The 23,674-nt window shown below is 39.7% G+C and overlaps 1 protein-coding gene across 1 annotated transcript in view; it reads left to right on the forward strand.

The window, feature by feature from the left end:
* The window catches only part of EPB41L4B (erythrocyte membrane protein band 4.1 like 4B), a 267,846-nt gene extending 251,784 nt beyond the window's left edge, over positions 1-16,062 (forward strand). The window contains exons 23-25 of the mRNA XM_054019078.1: positions 3,670-3,738; positions 7,873-8,039; positions 11,816-16,062. Of these exons, the coding sequence (XP_053875053.1) occupies positions 3,670-3,738; positions 7,873-8,039; positions 11,816-11,885 (306 nt within the window). The 3' untranslated portion in view covers positions 11,886-16,062. The remainder of the gene's footprint in view (positions 1-3,669; positions 3,739-7,872; positions 8,040-11,815) is intronic.
* Positions 16,063-23,674: the final 7,612 nt, after the last annotated feature.

A 23,674-nucleotide genomic window follows, 5' to 3' on the forward strand; every position in this document is an offset into this window, starting at 1 on the left:
AAAAGAAGCAGCAAATACAGTACAGTACTGTTTAAATGTAAACTACTAAAAAAATAGAGAGAAGCATTTTTCTTCACCATAGTAAAGTTTTGAAGCTGGATTAAGTCAATGTTCAGTTGCAAACTTTTGAAAGAACAACCATAATGTTTTTTTTCAGCGTTATGAACATTTCAGAGTTGCAAACAACCTCCCTTCCTGAGGTGTTCATAACTCTGAGGTTCTACTGTAGCACTTTTCATCAATAGATCTCAAAGCACTTTACAGAAGAGAACAGTATCATTGCCTGTATCAGTATCATTTTTTTAATCAGGCTATTTGGGGTACCCTGCCTGTGTTCGCAGACCAGAACAACCAAACCAGCTTCAGCCATTGCAAACAAGACAGCATGAGCTCCCTCCTTCTACACCAACTGCGGGAGAATTCTTAGCTGTATTCCTAGCAAGGCACAGTCTGGGTCAACGGGTATATGTTGCTACTCATGTAAAACTCCTCAGAAGAAAAACAAATGAGGGAGACAAAAGGATTGGACTGTGGTAGAGTGGGCAGAATGGCTTCGCTTTCTGGCTCCTAAGTGCTGCACAGGTATGAGTTTTTCTAATGTGCCTTAGTTGTTCTGAGTTGAGTTAAAGCTGATTGATGCCTGGAAGAGATGTCTGGGGACCTACGAAACCTTTTAATTTTGTTTTCTGGAATTCTCTGTCCTCAGCTTAAATAAACACAACTCCGGAAAAGGGAAAATTGAGTTTGAAACTAAACCAGATTAATTGATTTTAGCTGTGTATTGACACAAAATCTGGGCCTCCAGCATGTACAGATTTAGTGGCTGACTTTAGAAGATTTTTTTTTCTACATCACTATGTATCTCTGTGTGTAATCAAGACGAACTTCTCAACTTTTCTTCTGGTCAGTACTCTCAATAGGCACTTGAATAACTGTCAAGGCTAATTCCCCACTCTGGCACTTCGAATGCAGAAGGTGGGGGCCTGCAAGAATTCTAAAAATTAATACTGGCCACTCCAGGCTTGTATTAAACTCCCAGGGTTACAGTTTTTCTCTGATCTTGGATTGGAAGATGCTGCCACTACCCAAGTGCATAACCTCTTTGAGAGCCCAGGGAGGCGCGCTTGGGAATTCCTTTCTGTGGGGTACCCTCAAGCCCTTTCACACACATACCCTGGGGAAGAGCTGAGAAGGGCGGGGGGAGGAAATCAGCTGATGCCATCAGCTAATTAAACAACATGTGCACAAACCTCTCAAAACACAAAAATCCAATTCTGTTCTTAAGAAAGGTAAATTTTATTAATAAAAAAAAAAGAAAAATACATCTGGGAACTCAGGCTATTGCTAGATTTTAAAAGAGCAACTACAAGGATTGAGCACCAAGAGTAGCTTTCTTGTGGTCCAGCTTAAAGGTTACAAGCAAAAGCACCTGGGGTTAGCACAGAGGAATCCACAAGCCATAAAGAAATAAAAGGAATAAACCTAATCACGTCTTCGTAGACATTTCCAGATCTACTTACATGTCTGGGGTTTTAAATGAGTAGTTTCTAGGTATGATACTGATGATTTTTTCATACCTGGCCCAAGCTTCTTACAGCATAGGTCTGCCCTGTCTGCCTCTCCCTGGGAGAACAACAACAGACAGACAAAAGGGCGGAGTCTTGTTTCAATTTTAAAAAGTTCTAGCCTTCCAATTGGCTCTTTTGGCCAGGTGCCCACTCACTTCCTTTTACCTATGTACAGCAGTGAGACTTTTTAACCCTTTACAGGTAGAGCAATTAGAAAACAGCTACTAAGAGGGATTTTATAGCTGCTGGCTGGCTGGGTGCCCATAAAAGGGAGCTATTCCCCCTCCCCCCTTCATTTATCACAATAATGTTTGCATCATTCTTCACCTTCATTTTCAGTAACTAAACTTTGTTCTCTTAATGAGACCAATCCACAAAATTAGAGAGATTTGGGTGCTGCATATCAAGGTGAAGTCAGATATGAGTGACTGATTTTAGATTTGTACAATACACTTTGACTTTGGCTATAGTACTGTGTTATAATATAGTGCTCTGTATCTTATTCTCAAACACTGAAAGGTAAACATTTCATTCATCTAAAATGACAAGATTGACTTCTGGGTTTGTGTTGTCTCAAAAAGGCACAGCCACTTCAGAATCATTCATGTTATACTGGCAGATTTGGATATCAGTGTAACATGACAGACTCACTAAGCAATACAATTTGTATATTGTATTGTAATGAGTGTCAGTAATTGCACATAGTAACTCAAAATCGAGTTCACTGATGGAATGTAGATACATCAATATTTATGAAAAATCTGAAATGTTCCTCTTCCTTGATATCTCTACACAGATATCTTCATGGTTTAAGGGAATTGTTTTCTAGTGCAGTGACCTATTCAAATACCTCTACAAGATTATTTCCAGTCATCTACATTCAGTTAAACAGGTGTTTACACACTTGAGTGTTTTTGTCCTTGTGTGAATGTTGGGCCACAGCTGGATACGAATTTTGAATGGCATGTTTACAAATCAAATGTGTTTCTGGAGTTTTGTTTACAAAACAAATGATAATCATTTTCTTTATTACTTGTGACCTCATAATTTCAGGTGTTCCTTTCTCAGGCAACTGGGTCAGCACTTGAATGCATTCCTTGTTTATTAGCAGATACTTCAAACATAATGCACTAATTCTATGATAAGGCATGCATAATAAACATACGTTAACAAGTTTTTCCATTAAAGCGATAAATACATTTTTCAGTATATAATAAATTTTCCCCAAGCAGAAATATGAAGTGCAGTTTGAAATCAATACTTCTAGTTGATGAATGCTTTTTACTTTGTCCTCTTCCTGAATGGATTAATGACATTTCTGCATTCTAGATAGGAGGGTAATGAGATGCATACCACCTATAATCAGTTTTGCCATTGACTTAAATGAGACCAGGATTTTGCACTGAAAATTCTCAGTATAGACACAACCTATGGCATAATGGTCTCTAATAGTATTTTCAACACTCCATTATGAATACCTCCTGAGATGTAGCTTGATCCTTAGAACACCATTGGAATGGGTAAGGTTGAAGTTCTTAACATTACCGGAGACCGTGATTACCAATCAGTTGCCCACAGTGATTTTTTTGTGCTTTCTTCTTGTCCTATCTTCTGACATTCCATTTCCAGCACTGTTCTATCTTATAAATAACTAAATATAGATGTGTAAAATCCATAAAGCACAAGTTCTTTAGCTGAAGTTCCTGACCCCAGCTAACACTGTGTTAAGGATTCCTATCACTGAGCTTTGTATTACCAGTTAGAAAATGTATGGTGGTCACTAGATCAAGCCAAATAATTGTATGTCATGACTAGTTAAAGAGCTGAAGAGAGATTGTATGCAGTCAGTTTAGAATATGCTTATTTAAGAGCTATTTCACATTACATTTAATTACATGGGTAAAATAATTCAGTCAGGTCTTATCCTTTGAATATTCCTCACTAACTTACATATGTGTTTTGAGCTGGTTTATTTGAATGTTGCTGAACCATTCGAGTTTGTCAGATGTTGCTATACTTGCAGTGCTTTGCTGCTTTTTTTGGTTTTGTTTTTCATTTTTATGCTCTGAAAGTAACATCTTTTTCTTTATCTTTTTTAAAGATAAAGACATTCCCTGCTGATACATCTAATCCTTTTTTCGATCCTTTTACAACAGTACCACAGTTTTCTGTAAGTAGAACATGCAACTGAAAAACTGTGTATTTAACACAACACTTGCAACTCCAGCTTCTTTTTTAAACAATGTCAGAAATTTAGCCTTTAACAATTCTAATAAAGATACTTTCCAAATATGGCTTAGACTGCAAATCAATCAAATATGGCCATGACTTGTATCTATAAACTTGCCTGCATTGGTGTGTTGGAGATTACTAGAAGCAGAAATAAGGATTAAAGGTGAAACACTTCAGGGCAGCAGGTCACAAAATACAGCTGCACTCCCACAGTTCTACTGTAGAGGGCATGAATGAGGCTGCACGGACTGAATAAACTGAAAGGGCAGGGACTGGTGTGGGGCTAGCCACTAAATCCGGCTGAATTGGCCTTCGTCCCCCTTTACAAAACCTGACTTTGTATTCTAGGGGACCTAATTTTCAGGAAACGAGGAGTTACAATTAATATAAAACAGTTGTATGATGATGACTACAGTTGTATGCTGCTATAAACGTCCATGTTAATTAACAACCTAGAGCTGAATCTTGGAATCCTTAGTTCTTATTTGGGCAAATCTCCCATTAAACCTCCTTGGAAATGTTGCTTGAAAAAGAAGTGAGTTGGGGGCTTTGAAATTTGTCCCTTTGCACAAGGCATACTACACAGTACCACATAAACTGGACTAATAACTGTATAACAATGTAAAAATTAGCCTGACAGACCTAATAGTACCATACCCGGAATGCCCAACCCTAGAGTAGCAGTGTCAGTATGATAGGTAGAAGAAATAAGACATTTAAACAATTGGGGGACTTGTTAAAATTAATATTAGAACTCGAAACAACTAGATATTGTGCCTGGGACTCTAACTGAAACTCTCTGCATGTCCTTCCCAACCTGGGACGTGGCTTAGCAGCCACAGAGTAGAAACCTTCTCATATTAGAATTACACTTCACAATCACTAGTGTGACATTCCTAAATTAAACTCATAAAATAAAGTTGTTCAGACATAAACCTTAACTTCTGTCCTGAGCCCCAAATCTGTTTTCTCTCTCATGTGGTTATATATGAGATATGGAACCTTATTCCCAACTGGGACAGCTACAGTATCTGTCTGCATTTAGTGAGTTATTAAAGAAAGAGGTTAAGGCTTGATCATGATCCCCATTACCTTAGGACAATTTCTACTTCTTTTTTTTTAGGGGGGGGGGTGTCATGTGACTATTTTTAAACCAGATTTTAGTGAGAGAAATTGAAAAATTCATCCTAATCTGCTTCATATCTATTTTTTGCTCTAATCAAAAATATCCCAACAAATGTATCGAAACCTTTCAAGCCCATCAAAGCAGAATTATTGAAAAAGTCATCCAGGCTAGATGATGCCCACTTTAATAAAAATAGCAAGAAAGCTTCCATCTTTATGTCCCGGATTAAAAAATGTATTGAGTTACGCAGAGAAATCTGTGCAGAATAATATCCCCACTAGTTCCCCCGTAAAAAAATGTCAATGACACTGACATTTTGGTAGATTTCATTGAAAACCAAACTGAAAAATGTTGGCTTTGTAATGAAAACTTGAAAAATGCCAATGAAAGCTGAAAATTTTTAATAAACATTTCCATTTAGCTAAAAAGCTATTTTGCCATGGAAAAGTTAATGGAAAATTTTTGACCAGCTCTACTAATTAGGCTTTGTTGGATGAGACAAGAGGGAGGGATGTTCAGCATATAAATAAGTTCCAACTAACCTATCCACAATTCATCTTTTCCTCTTCAGAGTATTGGTTTACTGAAAAAAAAAAAACACAATGCAACATCACAAATATCTAAAATTACATTTCAACCCAAGCAGCCCATGGTATTTGTTTTGTCATAGAATTATGCATTGTGGGAAATCTTTAGTGAACCAGGAAGTACCAAGAGCATTGCAAGGAAGGGAACAACTCATTTCTATTCTATGCAGTTATCCCTGTCCCACAACCCGAATAATGGGGATCATTCAACAAAGAAATATTGGCTTCAAGTCCGTTGGTTTTCAGTTCACTTTAACACACCAGTTATGCTACGTGTCACCCCATGTTTGGCCTCAACAAAACAACACAAACAAATTCATTAGGGCAAATTTTCCAGAACAGAGCCAGATCTAACTCGGAATGTACTCTAGTCATGCACAGCATTATGCAGCTGCAAATGTTTGTGGTTCATTTTCCTTTCCTTTCCTTTTCCTTTTCCGTGCTTTCTTTCCATGTTATGAACAGCCTGCAACGTTGTTGGTTTTTTGTTGTTGTTGTTGTTGGTATGTTTTGTTTTTTGTTTCTTTGAAAATGCTTATTAGAACCAAAAATGACTATTTTTTTATTTCATAGAAAAACAAAAAATATTAATAAACAGTAAGCTTTGGAGACTATTTTCTGGTTTTATAATTCTGCAGTTTATAAAGAGCTAAACTGATTTTTTTTATTGGGAGGGGAAATTAAATCTCATTAAATTTTATCTGAGTTGACTGGTGTAAATCATAAATCTATTGACTTAACGGAGCTACTTCGATTTACACCAACTGAAGATCTGGCCCAATATACTGTATAAACATAAGTATATAAATATATACTCTAGAGAAAAACAGTACCACATACATATCTAAAATACCCATTTAAAATGGGGCAGATCTAAGCTGGTGTCAGTTGTCCTAGCTCCATTGGCTTCAATTGGATTATGCCAATTTATTCCCGCTGAGGAATTGTGCCATGGTGCCAGTATTTCATGATGTAAAGCCTGATCTGACAGTCCTTGTGAGACAAAATGCTGCATGAGGATTGCAAAATTTGTTTGTGTCTGGACTGTGACATTGAGCTTTAAAAGGGAAATGCCAGCGAAGTTTGGCGGCTTACCTTTGTTAATGATTAGGACTATAACTTGTCAGGATTGGGAGGCGGGGTTGTTTGCTTGTTGTTTTTTTGTGTCAGTTTGGTTTTATTTTACCATTTTTCATTTTACTGGTTTCATAGAATGACTGGAAAGGCTCATGCTTAGTATGTTCATCTGGAATGTACTCCATGCTTTCAGTTAAAAGATAGGCTGTGAAATGTAAAAAAGACACTACTGCAGCTTCTTCCTACATCACCCATTGATTTAACCAGCAGATTGTATCCCAGCACACAAGTTTCTACATTCAGTATTTGTTAATCATAAGTAGCTCACATAATTTGAAAAGTGATGAAAAAAGACAAATAGTCCAATAGTTGGATAACAATTCTCTGCCTCACTGTTGTGCTGACTTTCCTTCCTACTGTTGTGAAGACTGAATCAAGCTTGAAAGAACAAGTTGTCAAGAAAAAAACTCAGCTGATAATAGTATGAACATGTCCTGACTATTTTGAAGCACTGAAAAATTGCAGCTACTGTACATTCCTATCAACTCAGTAACACACCAGCAGACACAGGCTGTTCCCTGTTTGTCATTAAATGGCCCTGTGCAAACAGTGGGTCAGTGTAATTTTTTTCAGGAATGCAGCACGGTGTCACATGACAGGATGTCCCAGCCTTTGATGTTGCAGGATTTGTGACGCTATAGCATCAGATGTGTAGTCTGGAGAGAGAGTCTGGAGTTTGTTGTGTTTCTGTACATTTTATACCACATTGTCTGTTGCTAGTTGCCACTGGGTATTTCTTTTAGGGTTTGCTCCACTACATAGAACTCTTAGACCCAGACTCATGCACACCCGACTTTAGTAAAATGCACAGTTGTCAAGGGACCTACGAGTTCATTTTGACAGGGCTCTATTCAAGAGGACATTCTGGTCAGCTCCCCATATCGGGTTTAAACCAAATAAAATAGTGATAAACAGCACTTTTATAGGTATGGGTCCATATTTAGTGTGGCATGTATCGTGAACTGAGTTCAGTCTCGCACAGTGGACTTCATAGTCAGACTTGTCATCAGTGCACAACCATTGAATCTCTGTCCAAAGAAGTGGTGTCTGTTTCATTATATATGAGGGTTGCTTCCTGGTTCCTAAAAGGCCACGGGGCAACTATAGGGCAATCTCTCATTTTCTCTCTTTATTAAAGGAAAGTTGCTGATAATGAGTGTTTGAGAGAATGTGGGCATAAAAAGTCAAAACTAACTTATCCTTTTCATTATTTTCTTCTTAGGCAGAATTTATAGACAGCAAATTAGTATGCTGTGCTATGCAGTCATCACCTAAGATGTTACCACCAGTATCTCCTTCACCTGCAATGAGGTCCTTGGCAGAGACAGTCCCAACCCCGACAGTGCAGACGATATATTCATCACACAAACCTATTTCTCTGGCAGACAGGTATTGAGCAATTCATGCAATACTATGCGTCTCTCTCTCGGTTCCCAAGAGTTTAATTTCTTTTATTCTATCATAAATGTAATGGGAAAGACCCCGCTGAGCCTGTCATCCTAAACTACGATTTTCACCAATGTGTAAAGTCAGCTGCCATTTGGTACTTACCTCAGGACAAATGGAAAGCATAAGAAACTTTCTCTGAATTGAAAGCCACTCCTACCTGGTGATGCAGCCAGCAGTTGCCCTCCTCTGAAGGCCAAACATACCACCTCCATAACCACTGGCCTGGAGAGAAATGGGTGTGCCGTTTTTTCTGAGACAAATCACCTCCCCTGAACTACTGGTTTGTTTTTAACAACTGCTGTCGCAATCTGTTTTTCTAAATTCAGTTCTAACCGGGAAGGGCTGAGAAATAGACACTCTTTCCAATGAATACCAGGCACTGATTTTTCAGAGCAGTGTCAGGTTGCAATTGTTCTTCTTGTAGCATGAAATAGCAAAAAAGCATGTTCCAGCTTCCCACAGAAAACCTCCTCTTTTTCAATTCTTCCATCTTACAATTGTTTCTAATGGTAATCTTTCCTCTCTGGAGACTGCTGAGTGCTGAATTAACCAAACTGCCTATTAAAGGGGGTAACTCTATAATTAGATCCATCTGACACCCCAAAAGCAAAGATCAGGCTTTCATTTCCAGACCCAAAGCACTGTACCAGATGGAACTGAGAAACAGAAGTTTTAAGATGGGAATATAATACACTAGACTTTCACCTCCGGATTGAAATTTTGATTTACAATGGGTCACCAGTAAATGTGCTGCTTGTTTTCAATCTAATTTCAATTGGACATTTATTCATATTGCTAGACCACCTAAAAATGTACAGTTACGGGCACTCTTTGTTCAGTCCTAACAGTTGTAGACCAGACATCATACCTAGGGTGTGATCCAGCTCCCATTTAAGTCAATTGAAAGACTCCCATTGACTTCAGTAGGAACTGAATTGTGTCCTTACATAGCACTTTAGATCTTCAAACTGCTTTATAAACATAAACTCGTTAATCTTCAAAGCACCACAGTAAGGTATATATATTTTCCCCACTTCACAGGTAGAGAAACTAAGCCACAAAAACTGTGACTATCCGAGAGCCTCAGAGGTTGTGACTCGCCCCCAAAACCAGCTGTCAGAGCTGGGATTAGAGTTTAGGAGTTGCAGATTGCAAATCAATAAGACCATGCCTTGTTGAGGTATTGCACTTTGTAGGAATACTGGCATAGCTGTGCTGGATTCTTATAGTGTCCGCCTGTCTGCGCTACACTTAGTACTAGAGGCCAGTGCTAGCATTCTCTTCTTTTCATAAAAATGAACTAAATCCACACATTAAAATTTGCACAAAATGCTTAATCTAAAAAAGAAAAATCCTAACTACTGGGTCTTTCTCCTGCACTGCTAACCATCTTTACTTCCCAGCGTGCTCTTGTGCCTCTTCATAGACTGTTATTAAGGTTTGCCCTTTTAGAAAATGTATAAATAAATCTACTCATGTGCTGTTAGTATCTCTAAAGCTACTAGCAGTTAACAGTGAAAGAATATGACAGATGCGTCAGACTTAGGGCAGGGCTGATCAGTAGGTGCAAGCAGCCCATGCAATATCTTTTGGGTAGCCCACAAAATATTCAGCAAATGGGTGAGAGAGATTCTGAAGCATTCTTTCCTGAGCAAAGGTTTTGAAAATACTAGCCATTTGGTGAAATCAGGTCCATTCCTAAGGCACCCCCCCCCCCAAAAAATGACCAGGGGCAGTTTTGCACCAGTTATACATAAACCTGGCACATTCTGAAGAGTAAACTCTGTAGACATTCCCTCTTTTCTTCTGTCCCCCTCTGCCTGCTTCATTCCCTTCCCTCTGTCTTTCCCTGCATAGTGTTCTCCCCCCCCACACACACACACACTCTTCCTTCTCTTCTCCTTTCCAGCAATCCCCCCTAGTTCTCAAATAGGGGTGCTGGCCGACCCAGAGAATGCGCTGTATTTGGTATGTGTCATGGCAGCAGCCCCACAAGAGTGCTCCACACCCTCAGACCCAGCTACCCCAAAGAGCTCTGGGGAGCGGGTCACCTCACATACCCCTATGTTTCCTATACTAGGTCCCTGTAGTGGGCCAACCCTCGGCCTGGGCTCAGCCATTGTCTCTCTGAGTCTCTTGCCCCTGAGTCACCTACGGAAGCCCCTACTCCTGGGCGAGCTCTCTGTTCCCAGCAGGAGTTCAGCTCACTCCAAGGCCCATTCTGAGTCCAATTACTTCTAGTACCTGGTGACACTCCTTGGGTCCCACCACAGGTCACTGGCTGGGAGCAGCCCTCCCGGACCCTTTGCCCGTATCAGGCTTGTAGTGTCCACAATCAAGGGTGGGAGAGGAAAGGAAAGGCAAGTCACTGCCTCAGGCTGGGCTTCCCTTGCTCCTGGAGCTCACTAGCAGTCCCTGCCAGCCTCTCCTCCTGGGTAAACTTCCCCCCTTCTCTATGGCAAGTTTCACCTTTTTTAAGCTCCCTTCTTCAGCTGGAGCATGTTCTGCAGGTGCGTCTAACTGATGCTGCTTGAGTGCAGGAATACTTGTTAATCTTTTATGTCAGTGGGATGGGGGCATGTGCCGTCACAGTCCCCAACATGGTCTGCCAGAAATGTAGAGAACCAGGAGAGTTGGTGGGTCATCAGAGGAGGCGGTAACAAAGCTCTCTCCCTCCTTGCCATAGTTAAGGAGCTGCAGTAACCATAACCTACATGGGCATTAGCCCACTCTAGGATCAGCAGCGGACTGAGGGAATAGACAGGGCGGGGAGTGGCTCATCTGAAGATGCAGAGCAGCAGGAGACTGGGGGAAAAGTCTGAGCCCATTCCAGGACCAAAAATGGCAGAAGTCTACAACCACTTCACTATACCAGCCACCTGAAGAGCAGCCACAGATCCAGTCTTCCTTCTCCCCAGGTTTGGCTGAGCAGGAGTAGCAGTGGTAGCATTCCATCTCCCAGTGCTTACCCCACCAACAGTAGATGTCCACTTGAGATGGGGGCATGGTCCAGTCAGGTGGCTGTAGGCATGAGGATGGGGGGTTGGGTAGCCTCATCTTCCTCCCTTTCCCTGTATAAAGAGGTATGCTTAGCTGCTTCACAGCTGCTCCTTCCTGCTCAGTTCCTCTTCCTGGACCAGAATGCTTTAGGGAGATGTCTTCTCCTTGTGCTTCGTAGCCAATGTGTGAGGACATCACAGCAACATCATTCCATGATCCCAGGCAAGATCTCTAGCACTTAATCCAGCTCTGCTTCCCATTCACTTGCGTGCACAGTAAATAATGCTGTAGGCTATGCAGTGAAAAGAAACCTCCTCTAGGACCAAACCACACAGAGAACTGAAAGGCAGTCTGGGCCCTGAGGAGCAGATTGCTGCAATACAAGTCTTTTTACATGGTTTTTACATCAATTAACAAGACACTGAACTTCTAATCTTGCTTTCATTGAAGTCAATGGGAACTTTATCAGGGACCTTGTGGGGAGGAGTAAGCCCTAAAATGTCTCACGCTTTTTTTCCCCTTGGTTGCTTTTCTTTACTACTCAAAATGTCAAACGATTTTCACTTCTGACTCAACCATCTATTTTCAGCATTTTGACTGAATCAAACTGAACCTTTCTCCTTCCCTTGGTACTTTAAAAATGTTAATTATTTTTAATTGAAATATGTGGCATTTTGTTGTTCCCATAATTGGCTGTTTGTGCATTAATTACACAGTGCTGAGACTCTGAGGCGTGAACTCGAGAGAGAGAAGATGATGAAAAGACTGTTGATGACAGAATTATGAAATTCTCACTTCGTCACATGGAGACTGGATCGGGGCCTTTCATGTGCCTTCTGTCTGTTTACATTCCTCCACTTCTGTGTACTCAACATAATGCATCATGAAAATGTGTTATGTTCCCAGCTCACTCAGATTCATCACAGTTGGTTAAAATTAAGTCTAGGCTTGACTTTAACTTGGAGGAGTTCCTTTATTCATTTGCTGCTGGGAAAATAAACCTTCAGTCCTTTATTTATCATGAGTATTAGGATTTTCTACTATTATAAAATGAATTTTAGGTTTGGTTTTGGTAAATCTAAGGTAAAAACGATCAGCAAGGAACATACTGATTTCTACTGAGAAACACTGTTCTGTATATATGTTAATAACTGCACAGAGATTAATGTTATGCAGAATATTTTGATAGTAACATAGAAAATGTCATTTTGTATAACTGAAAATTGCACCGAGTTACTGCTGTTTGTTAAAGAATCATTTTTAAAACCAGAAAAATGATTATATCTTATCCCTACGACTCTTTGTCTCTGCTGAAAAATAAATGGCTATCTTATCAAATTCCTAACTTAATCTTTACTCAGATATATGTAGATATATCCGTGCTGCCTAAAATCATGTCATCTTGACCATAAAATAAATCATATTGTATTCCTGGTAAAGAAAAACTTCAGTGGTTCAAAGTTGTTTGCTATTGACACCCTTATCATTAAACCAAAAACATTGAATCATAAATCAATTTTAACTAAGACGCTGATCCTACAAATACTTGCATGCGTGTATACATGCAGGGTTACATCAAGCAACTGAGTGGTTCCATTGAATTTAATGGGACTACTCCCTTACTTAATGTTAAGCATGTAAGTGTTTGCAGGATTAGAGCCTTAAACAATTGGTTTATGGTATTAAGGTCATATAATAACAATATAGATCATATTTCCTATAAAACTTTCCTATAGTTTCCCTTTTTTAGTAGTGCAGAATAGTAAACTATTTAAAAAGCTGACAACAATTGATCATCAGCTACAACATGCGATTTTGAACAGAAACCTTGTATGTGTTTTATATGGCCCAAGATCTATATTTTTCTGTTACCCTGTACAGTAGATTCTCCTGTTTTTAGTATTGTTAAAATCAAAAGATGCCCTTAATTTGGTACCAACGACCATAGATTTATCTAAATTTAACCAGCCTGTTGGCTTTAAAGGTAGGAAGTGCGTATAGTAAGATTCAATTTTCATCAGCGTTAGTTATGGTCATTTAATATGAAAAATCTTGAGTGCATTTTAGGACTCTTGATTGCAACTTGGAGACAGAAAATTACTTGTCTATTTTATATTCATTGGAGCAGGAAATGAACAGAAGGCTCTTCAATTAAAGTCCGGTAACTTTGAACCTTTTTCTATAGCTATAAAATGAAACTAAAGTAAGTGGCATAAGTGTCAGGAAGAAATCTGTGATGCACCTGTAATGAAATGGCTTAACATACAGAATAGGCTCATGGATCTCTACAAGTGCCCAGATGTCTGGCTTATCTGTTTCTGAGTTCTTGATAGACTTTGCTGCATAATCAAAATGCAACTGGTACACTGTATAGCAGACTTCTAGTTATGATATCAACAGATTTGGTGGCACACTTTTTGTACATCCATTTCCATCAATCTGAAGTTATTTTTTTTAAAATGGGAATATTAACTCCCTCTGAAGAAATCACAGAGGCAAAGAATGCTTCAGGTATAAAAGACTATGCCTTCATTCTGCCACTAATCTTTTCCTCACTTCCTTCAGAGGGATTGTGGAGGAAGGAGAGCTCCAGCTTAAGGCACCATAGGTTAAAATAATTTTTGCCTGGTCACTAATAAAAAGAGAACAACCTAAAGACAAATAAGAAAATGTTCCTATAGCAGCCACTGTTTTCAGAGACAGGAAGCAAAAATAACTCCAAGAATGGAGTTACCTAAACTGCACTGTCATTTCTACCGGTTGCTTCTGGCCTGCCTGTTCTTAGGCAGCTATCAGTTGCATGCGAAGATACTTGAAAGAATGTGTGGCTGGCCACTCCCAAAGGTTATCAAGGAGAAAGGACCTGAGAAGATAGCTCAGTGTTTCAACTCTCCCCTGGTTTTTCTACTGCATGGATTGCTGTGCGCTTATTCAAGAGTGCTATTATGGGCAACTGGAAACCCTGGAATCTGCTTTGGTTGGGGCTACCTGCTCCTGGTTAGCTGCATTAAGCAATGTATTCACAAGGACCAAAGCATTCAGAGAGAATGAATGCCAAACTAGGAATAGCCCATTCATTTTTCTGGCAGATAAGTAAGCTACGAGTTTGGTCTTGTACAGAACAACATGGTAGTCCTAGTGTAAGAATTCTCAAGCTGAAACTTTCAGAACAGGAAAACTGAAACTGTGCAATAAGATGCCCTGTCACCGTTCTACATATGAACTGACTGGGCATGCTTTGGAATAGCTGAGAAAAGAACAAGGACACCTTCCATTTTTTAGATTCCTGGAAATTAGAGATGGAACAGTTTTACCAGGTCACTGAGCCCCAAATCCTCAGAAGTATTTAGGTGTCTAACTCCTATTGATTTCAATGGCTGGTAGGCTCCTAAATGGCTTTGATAATCTGGGCCTTAATCCCTTCCGATGCAGGATTGTTCCCCACAGTATATTCTCAGATGTTTGTCTAGTCTAATTTTAAATGTCTTAAGCAACGGGGCTTCCACGCCCTCCATCAGGAGACTATTCTACAGGCTGTTAGGAATGTTTTCCTGATATTAAACCTACATTTCCATTTGTACAATTCCATCATATTTTTAGTTCCTGCACACTCCCTTTAGCCACACTTCAGCAATTCCTCACCCATGTGCAATCTAACCTTTAATACGCAGCCTTGTCTGGACTAGGATTGAGAGCTGTATTGTTAGAATGTATTAGCTAAAGCTCTAGTGTAAACAAGGCAGTAAACGTGCTAAATTGGTCCAGCTGAAACCTAGGTTTCTCTGCAGACTTTAACTCCACAATGTTAGCAAGTGTTGAAGTATGCCGTACCTTCTCTGCACTGCACTTTTAGAATATGTAAATTAGTACACATTAGCTAACATTTTTGAACAACACACCTTTAAATCCTGGTCTAATCCAACTCTATGAGGGTCACAGAGAAAAGTTTATTGCTGAAGGTTGATTTAATCTCAAATCTCCGTTTTACCAAATGATATTATGGCTTTGCTGTCAGACCCCAGTTTAAAAACTTTGAGGCCTTAACCATTTTCTTTGTTTAGGTGGCAACACACAGCTTTATGTTTTGATGATCGCAGCAAAAGTAAAATTAGTTGTTTCAAAAGCTAGGCAATGGCTATGTAATGGCTAAACAAGTATTTTCCCATGTTGCAATCTCTCACAGAACCCAAACAGGATTTTTTTTTTCCTGTGTGGGTACCCATTTGACCTCCTAAAATGAACTGCATGTTTCAATGTTTCAAAATGGCCAAGTTTTCTTTGGAAACATTGTTTAATGTCCTTAATCAGTATCAGAAGATACAGTATGTATAGCCTTTGATATTACAACCATATTTATATCCTGAGAGACCATGTTTAAAAATCAGTTATTCCTTAAAGTCTTCACTTCAGGGGTTTGTGTTTCCCCTGCAAGAGTTTGCCAACTCAGCCACTTCAAGCAGAGCAGGCAACTGGGTGAAATGCTTTGGTGGAGGCAGCATCGTGTTTTATTTGTACTGTTTACGGAAATCCTTCATTTTCATTTTTTCCCCTGGATATATCTCTGGTCCACTGGTTACAGACATCTACTCTTTGTAATTATACAATGGAATATTGTTATTTCATTTTTGATGTCCTGCTGTTCAAGGCGTTTGCAATAAATATACTGAGACTGATCTGTTGATTGCATGTAAGATCAGCCCTACAACTGTGTTTTGTAAAGTTAAGTGCCGTAAAGAAATTCTCATATGACGTGGGAACACTTCTCTGGCAGCTGCTGTCATTGCTGCTGGGTGGCAGCTCCAGCCAAGGTTGCTGACATCATCTTGTTACAGCCGAGCAGCAGCCTGTATCAAGAGCCGGAGCACAATGACATTTTAGTTGAAACATGGCTTGAGAGAGGCTTTTACGGCTCAGCTGTTTACCTGTTTCTGTATTCATGCCTGCAATAAAAAAGAGAAAAAAATAAATCACTGAGTCTGAGCAATCTGTGTTCAAATCAAGGAGGTGGTGGCACACTGCACTGTCCCTATTCAAAGCAAACATCTGGTTGCTAATGAAGTGGATCCACCTCAACTAGGGAACACCTCTCTTAAGCAACCACTGAAGAATTTCCCCCAAGAAATCCAGAACCATTTTGTTCAACCTTTAATCAAAGGCCACCTCGACTGGGCAACAGATATTTGCAAGTCCCTTGGGTGGTTGCTTAAGGCAAGCTTCGCTGAATTACTTAAGCTGGAAAAACTGCCAGAAATAGAGTGGCAATAAGGCATGGCATTTTGTCTTCGTAATAGATGCCCGTTTGAAAGGATGAGGAACAGAATTGTGCAGAGGATGGAAGTCCCATTTTGCAAAGGATTTTGACATCTGGTTTTATTCCAAATAGGAACGAAAACTCAAACATTTTGAAATTCTCCACAGAGGAAAATTCTGGGGGAGGGAATGAGTTGAGCTAAGTGTTTCAATTTTGACTTCAACTTCTTAAATGTCATAGTCTATTCTAATATATAATAGCCTACAAAATAAAAACAAAAAGGTGAACAATTGAAATGTTTCAGAAAGTGTCAAAATGGGATGTTTCAACATTGTCAGAACTTTTTCTCCAGTTTTCATGCCAAATGCTGGCAAAATTGAAGCACATCAGTCTTCATCGGAGCAAGCAGTTCCATTAACTATGGTTTCATCAAAATTTCTCTGACCAACTCTAATGTGAAGAGTTCTGTGGGTTTAATCTCTGTTCTGGGAAAACAGACAGTAAAATAATAACAATCAGCTGCTTTAATTGCCTGGAACTTTGGACCAGGTGGGCTTCAAAGATGAACATTTTTTGTTTTTGTTATAAGATGACCATGACCTATGTGAACAGACAAGTGAGCACCAAGGTACATTCTGTAACTCAGGAGGCACGCTTTCTGGATCAGAAAATATTCTTCTTTGTCTGTGGGCATTGTACCTTAAGGGAAACAAGGCAAGATGATATTTGCAAGATAATAGATTGACTGAGTTGCAGAAATCTACTATGAGAATGTAAAGGGAATGACTAGATGTATGGACTTTATTATATAGATACTTGAGGTGAAAGCCAGCCTTCATTTAGTTCAATGGGGCCAGGCTTTCACTCCTGCAGTTGTCCAATATTGGGTGGAATTTACAAAGGTGCTGAAGTTATGTAGCAGCACAAATCCCACTGCAAGTCAATGAGACTTGTGCCAACAAACCACTTGGATGCTATTGAAAAAGCCCACCCATTATTCTTTGTTGCCTGTTGCCATGGTGTGCTAGGTGCTGCACAAACCAAAGAGTAGTCTCAGCGCCTGCCCCAAAAATATCTTACTCTTTAAAAAATAAAATAATAAAGAACAAACAGAAGTTATGGAGAAAGAAGGACAATAAACAAGTAAGGGGGTCAGCTGGTGTTTGGCCTCATGCTGACAATAAAACATTGCATTGATGCAGTGGGGCTTTTTGTAGTTTATTTTTAACTATAAATATATAAAGTAGGGCTGTTGATTAATCAAGGTTAACTCATGCGATTAACTCAAAAAAATTCATCACAATTAATTGCACTGTTAAAAATAGAATACCAACTGAAATGTATTAAATATTTTTGGATGTTTTTCTACATTTTCAAATATATTGATTTCTATTACAATACAGACTACAAAGTGTACAGTGCTCAATTTATATTATTATTTTGACTACAAATATTTGCACTGTAAAAATGATAAACAAAAGAAATAGTATTTTTCAATTCATATCAGATAAATACTGAAGTGCAATCTCTTTGTTTTGAAAGTGCAATTTACAAATATAGGTTTTTTTGGTTACATAACTGTACTCAAAACAAAACAATATAAACCTTCAGTGCCTACAAGTCCACTCAGATCTACTTCTTGTTCGGCCAATCGCTCAGACAAACAAGTTTGGTTACAATTTGCAGGAAAAGATGCTGCCCGCTTCTTATTTACAATATTACCTGAAAGTGAGAACAGGCATTTGCATGGCACTGTTGTAGCTGGCATTGACGTGCCAGATATGCTAAACATTTGTATGCCCCTTCATGCTTCAGCCACCGTTCCAGAGGACATGCTTCCATGCTGATGATGCTTGTTAAAGAAGTAATGCATTAATTATATTTGTGACTGAACTCCTTGGAGGAGAATTGTATGTCTCCTGTTCTGTTTTACCCACATTCTGCCATATATTTTATGTTATAGCAGTCTCGGTTGATGACCCAGCACATGTTGTTCATTTTAAGAACACTTTCGCAGCAAATTTGACAAAAAAGATACCAACGTGAGATTTCTAAAGATAGCTACAGCACTCAACCCAAGGTTTAAGAATCTGAAGTGCCGTCCAAAATCTGAGAGGGACGGGGTGTGGAGCATGCTTTCAGAAGTCTTAAAAGAGCAACAATCCAATGTGGAAACTACAAAACCTGAACCACCAAAAAAAGAAAATCAACCTTCTGCTAGAGGCATCTGACTCAGATATGAAAATGAACATGTGTCAGTCCCCACTGCTTTGGATTGTTATCGAGCAGAACCCGTCATCAGCATGGACACATGCCCTCTGGTATGGTGGTCAAAGCATGAGGGAATATATGAATCTTTAGCACATCTGGCACGTAAATATGTTACGACTCCAGCTACAACAGTGCCATGCGAATGCCTGTTCTCACTTTCAGATGACACTGTAACCAAGAAGCGGGCAGCAGCATCTCCTGCAAATTGTAACCAAACTTGTTTGTCTGAGCGATTGGCTGAAGTAGGACTGAGTGAACTTGTAGGCTCTAAAGTTTTACGTTGTTTTATTTTTGAATGCAGTTATTTTTTGTACATAATTCTACATTTGTAAGTTCAACTTTCATGATAGAGATTGCACTACAGTACTTGTATGAGGTGAATTGAAAAATACTATTTTTTGTTTTTTACAATGCAAATATTTGTAATAAAAAATAAATATAAAGCGAGCACCGTACACTTTGTATTCTGTGTTGTAATTGAAATCAATAGATTTGAAAATGTAGAAAACATCCAAAAATATTTAAATAAATGGTATTCTATTATTGTTTAACAGCGAATCGTGTGATTAATCGCGATTAATTTTTTAATCGCTTGACAGCCCTAATATAAAGATACATATATGATCCTAAATTACTACTCAGCCATGCTGTTATAATCTCTCTCTTTGCAGTTTGGGCAAACAGCCACATGGATCATTACCAGTTCATGTCTTCAGGCACTACCATTATTATACTTCCCTTCCACTGGAGAAGGATTTTTCCTTTCCAGGGTTACTTCCTCTGTATTTCATTTCCAGGATCTTCAGAAAAGTCAAGGAGAGCCACGGCCCAAGACCCAGATTTTTAAAGGTATTTAGGCATTATTCCACTCCATGTTACATGCCGTAAGGCCCAACCTTCAAAGGTGTTTTTTTTAGGTAGCTAATTCCCATTGAAATCAATGGGCATTAGGCACCCAAATATCTTTCAGGATCTAGGCTAAGTCACGTAGGAGCCTTTCTCTCATTTTCAAAAGTGATTTAGGCATTTAGCCTTTCACTGAGACTTGGTCTCTTAAGTGCCAAAATCACTTTTGAAAACGACTCAGGCTCCTAAGTCACTTAGGCCTTGCAACACCGAGTGGTGCAACACCTAAATATCTTTTAAAAGCTGGGCCCAAATGACCTCCTTTTTTGAGCCATAGAAGTCATGCTGCAAGTCTCCATTGCAGAGCTAGTTTGGCCCAGTTTACTGGTCACCACCATGTACACGTACAGCTCTATATTAAAATAATGGTACAATTTTTAAAAAGGATGGTTGCAGGGTGGTCAGCACTTCTGAAAATCAGATCACGTATTTAGGCACCTAAATATGAGTTTAACAAGCCTAACTTTAGACCCCTATTTTTGAAAAATCTTGACCAACAAGTTCACTCCTCCCTCATTTACAGCTCCCATCAAGATCTCTTATCTCAGAGCTCTGCCTTGGTAAAGCACACAGGGCGAGGCAGTTAAAGGGGATGGAATGTAGGTAACAGCACTGGGTAACCTCTCTAACCTAACTAACAGAATCTTGAAGCCGCTTTTCTGTGCCTGCGGCCTTTGTTACCAAATATCTATGTGCATCACTCATTACGAGTTAGACTCAAGGATTTAAGCAGATGAAGCTTTTTCTCACTGACTACTTCATGTGTAAGTAAAGGAGGAGGGCTCACTTTTCCCCAGCACTCTGCTATTTTCAGCCAATTTTAATAGTCTAAATCAGAGGTTCTCAAACTGTGGTCCGCATACCACCAGTGGTCCCCGAGTTCCATTCAGGTGTTCCGCAGATAGTTCCTTCTAAGGTGAATGCCTGGGTGACCACACACGAGAGAATGAAGGGCCACTCACCTAATTGGTGGAGCCGCACAGGCATGGCTCCACCAATTAGGTGCTGGACCCTGGAGAAGACACAAATGTAAGGTGAGGTGGTGGCCTTGGGGGGGAATAGCGGGTAGGTGGGAGGGGGCAGTGGGGTGAGAAGAGGGAATGGGGGGAATTTGGGGCATGCAGGGCTGCGGCAGCCAGAGAAAGAGGCAACTTTCCCCAGCTCCAGGGCTGCGGCTGCCGGGGAGAGACTGCCCTCCTTCCCAGCCTCAACTCTGTGGCTGCTGGGGCACGGGAGAGAGGGCAGATCCATCGCATTAGAAAGGTAAGACTACTGACATTAAAATACGAGTTGTGCTTTTATTTGTAGAACAAAATAACGTTTATTGTTTTTTTCAGTATAGCACTTTTATCCAAAATGCTTTACAATAGTTAGCAAACGGTACAAACAACAGTTGGAAAGATCATTAAGTGGTCCGCCAAGATCCTCAGCAATTTTCAAGTGGTCCGCAAAAAAAAGTTTGAGAACCACTGATCTAGATTAATGGTGGACCTCTGAAAAGGTTCATTTATAGTTTTACCAAGGATGTTGTTTTTCAGTGATCTTCCTTTGTATCAATCTATTCCATTAACTCTCCTTGTGCCTAATTTATGTCCTGCATAATATATGTGTGGCTATGGCTACACATTAGGCATTAGATAAATAAAAATAATTAAATTAGCCCCTTAAATATGCGTAGTACAGAAAGATGCTCTTGAATGAAGCAGTAATCTTCATCTACATTCTTTGTTTCCATGATTTCTTCCAGTGTAATTAATGTTTCCAGCTCCACCTGGTTTACCAGGAAGTAATTGATCCTTTTATTATTTAGTTGTTTCCATAATCATCTCGGCACAACACATAAGCTATTTGTATGAGCAGGTTATTCCATAACTGCCTCCAATGCACGATTTCTGGCACCCTTCTCTAAAGGATCTGGTACTGGCCAGGCTCAGAAACAGGATGCTGACTAGATGGGCCCTGGGTCTGTCTGATCTTGTAGTGCAACTCCTACTTTCCTAGCATTTCTTTCCCATTGGAAGCTAAGTCCTTAATTACTATTATTTTTACCCACACATTCAAAATTAAACAAAAACCTGAAGCATCTGTAAATCAAGAGTATTACTGAAGTATATAGAGAAACATTGCTGTTTAATTAAAAAATACATTAATTGTCCACCTATCGTCTGCCACTTACTGTAACAATGGAGATCCAATGCCAGGTGCCCGAGAAGGAATGAACAGAACAGATAATCATCAAGTGATCCATCCCCTGTCACCCATTCCCAGGTTCTGGCAAACAGAGGCAAGGGACATCATCCCTGCCCATCCTGGCTAATAGCCATTGATAGACCTATCCTCCATGAATGTATCTAGTTCTTTTTTGAACCCTGTTATAGTCTGGGCCTTCACAACATCCTCTGGCAAGGAGTTCCACAGGTTGACTGTGCGTTATGTGAAAAAATACTTCCTTTTGTTTGTTTTAAACCTGCTGCCTATTAATTTCATTTGGGGGCCCCTAGTTCTTCTGTTATGAGAAGAAGTAAATAACACTTCCTTATTTACTTTCTCCACACCAGTCATGATTTTATAGACCTCTCTCATATCCCCCACTTAGTCGTCTCTTTTCCAAGCTGAAAAGCCCCAGTCTCATTAATCTCTCCTCATATGGCAGCCGTTCCATACCCTTAATTATTTTTTTTGCCCTTTTCCGAACCTTTTCCAAGTCCAATATGTCTTTTCTGAGATGGGGCGACCACATCTGCACACAGTGTTCAAGATGTGCGCGTACCATGGATTTATATAGAGGCAATATGATATTTTCTGTCTTATTATCTAGCCCTTTCTTAATGATTCCCTTGTTTCCTTTTTTGACTGCCACTGCACATTGAATGGGTGTTTTCAGAGACCCATTCAGGCTCACGGAACTGATTCTGAAAAAGGATGTAGCATACTCCCCTGCTCTGAATTCACCCCACTTTGCTGGTTAAAGGGAGTGGGGTGGAGCCAGAGTCCATCTCATGTGACCCTTGGCTTTTCCCTTGCTTGGGTACCAATCACAGCAATAGGGAGCACTAGAAGAAGCATGTGCCCTGTTGAAATTCTTGCCAACCCAAAAGCAATGAAAGATGACAGGGAATCTTGCCTTTGCTCAGCCTGCGTTGTGCTTCTGTATAGGAGCTGACCAGAATCTGGTCCAAATGTCTGGTCCTGAGAGGTGCTGAACATGTGCAACACCCAGGAACAGGCCCAGCAGTAGCCTTATCTCTGTTAAGGCGTCTTATCTCTGAATGCTCGTGTGAGCTGTTCATGGTTTAAGTTCGGCATTCAGTAAATTTACTGTAAGTCATTTCATTAATATTGAAAAGCTTTATCATGCTGCAGGGGGGAAACTGTGCTTTTGAAAATCTCAGCACTCATGGTAGGAAATTGTTTCAATTTGTAAGACTCCTTTGTACACTGCAGCAGAGTATACATAGTATCATACTACTCAGGCTTTTATAAAGCCTGTACTATACTTCTCATCTGCCAGCAACAATGGGGCAGACTCACATGAGTGAAAGCAGCTCCAATTATTAACAGAAAATTCAACCCTTCCCTTATGCTACCAGGAAAGGAAAGGAGGGAAAGAATTGCTGTTTTGCTAAAGGTACCCATACATATAGCTAATATATGTAATAAATCTGACTTTGTTGTCAAATTGACAGATGTGCTTATGAAATTTGAGTCCAAACGTTCACTTACAGCTAAACTACAGCTGGTTTGCATCTAAAGCTAGTTGAGACATTAAATTTCAGTTCTGCAGGAAAGTCCAACATTTTGAAGGAGTTTTCAATTCAGTTCCACCACAATCCTACCTTTTTTTCATGGAAGGTAGTTGAAACCAAAATGTTTCTACAAAACATTTCAGATGTGATGAATCCACATTATCCAAGGAAAAAACATTTCATTGGAAAAATTCCTGACCAGCTCTATTTGTATCTTACTTTCAGTCATACAGCGAAGAGAATGAGCAAAAAATGCTCTTACACTGATGTGACCTGTATGTACATTCTCCTTCTTGGTTAACTCTGGCCCTGGTTCAGCAATGTACTTAAGCATGTACCCAACTATATGTATGTGCGTAATCCCTGTGACTTCACTTGTATTAAATGGGGCTACGCACATA

The sequence above is a fragment of the Malaclemys terrapin genome, chromosome 2 (assembly GCF_027887155.1).
Source record: "Malaclemys terrapin pileata isolate rMalTer1 chromosome 2, rMalTer1.hap1, whole genome shotgun sequence".
NCBI classification, from domain to species: Eukaryota; Metazoa; Chordata; order Testudines; family Emydidae; genus Malaclemys; species Malaclemys terrapin.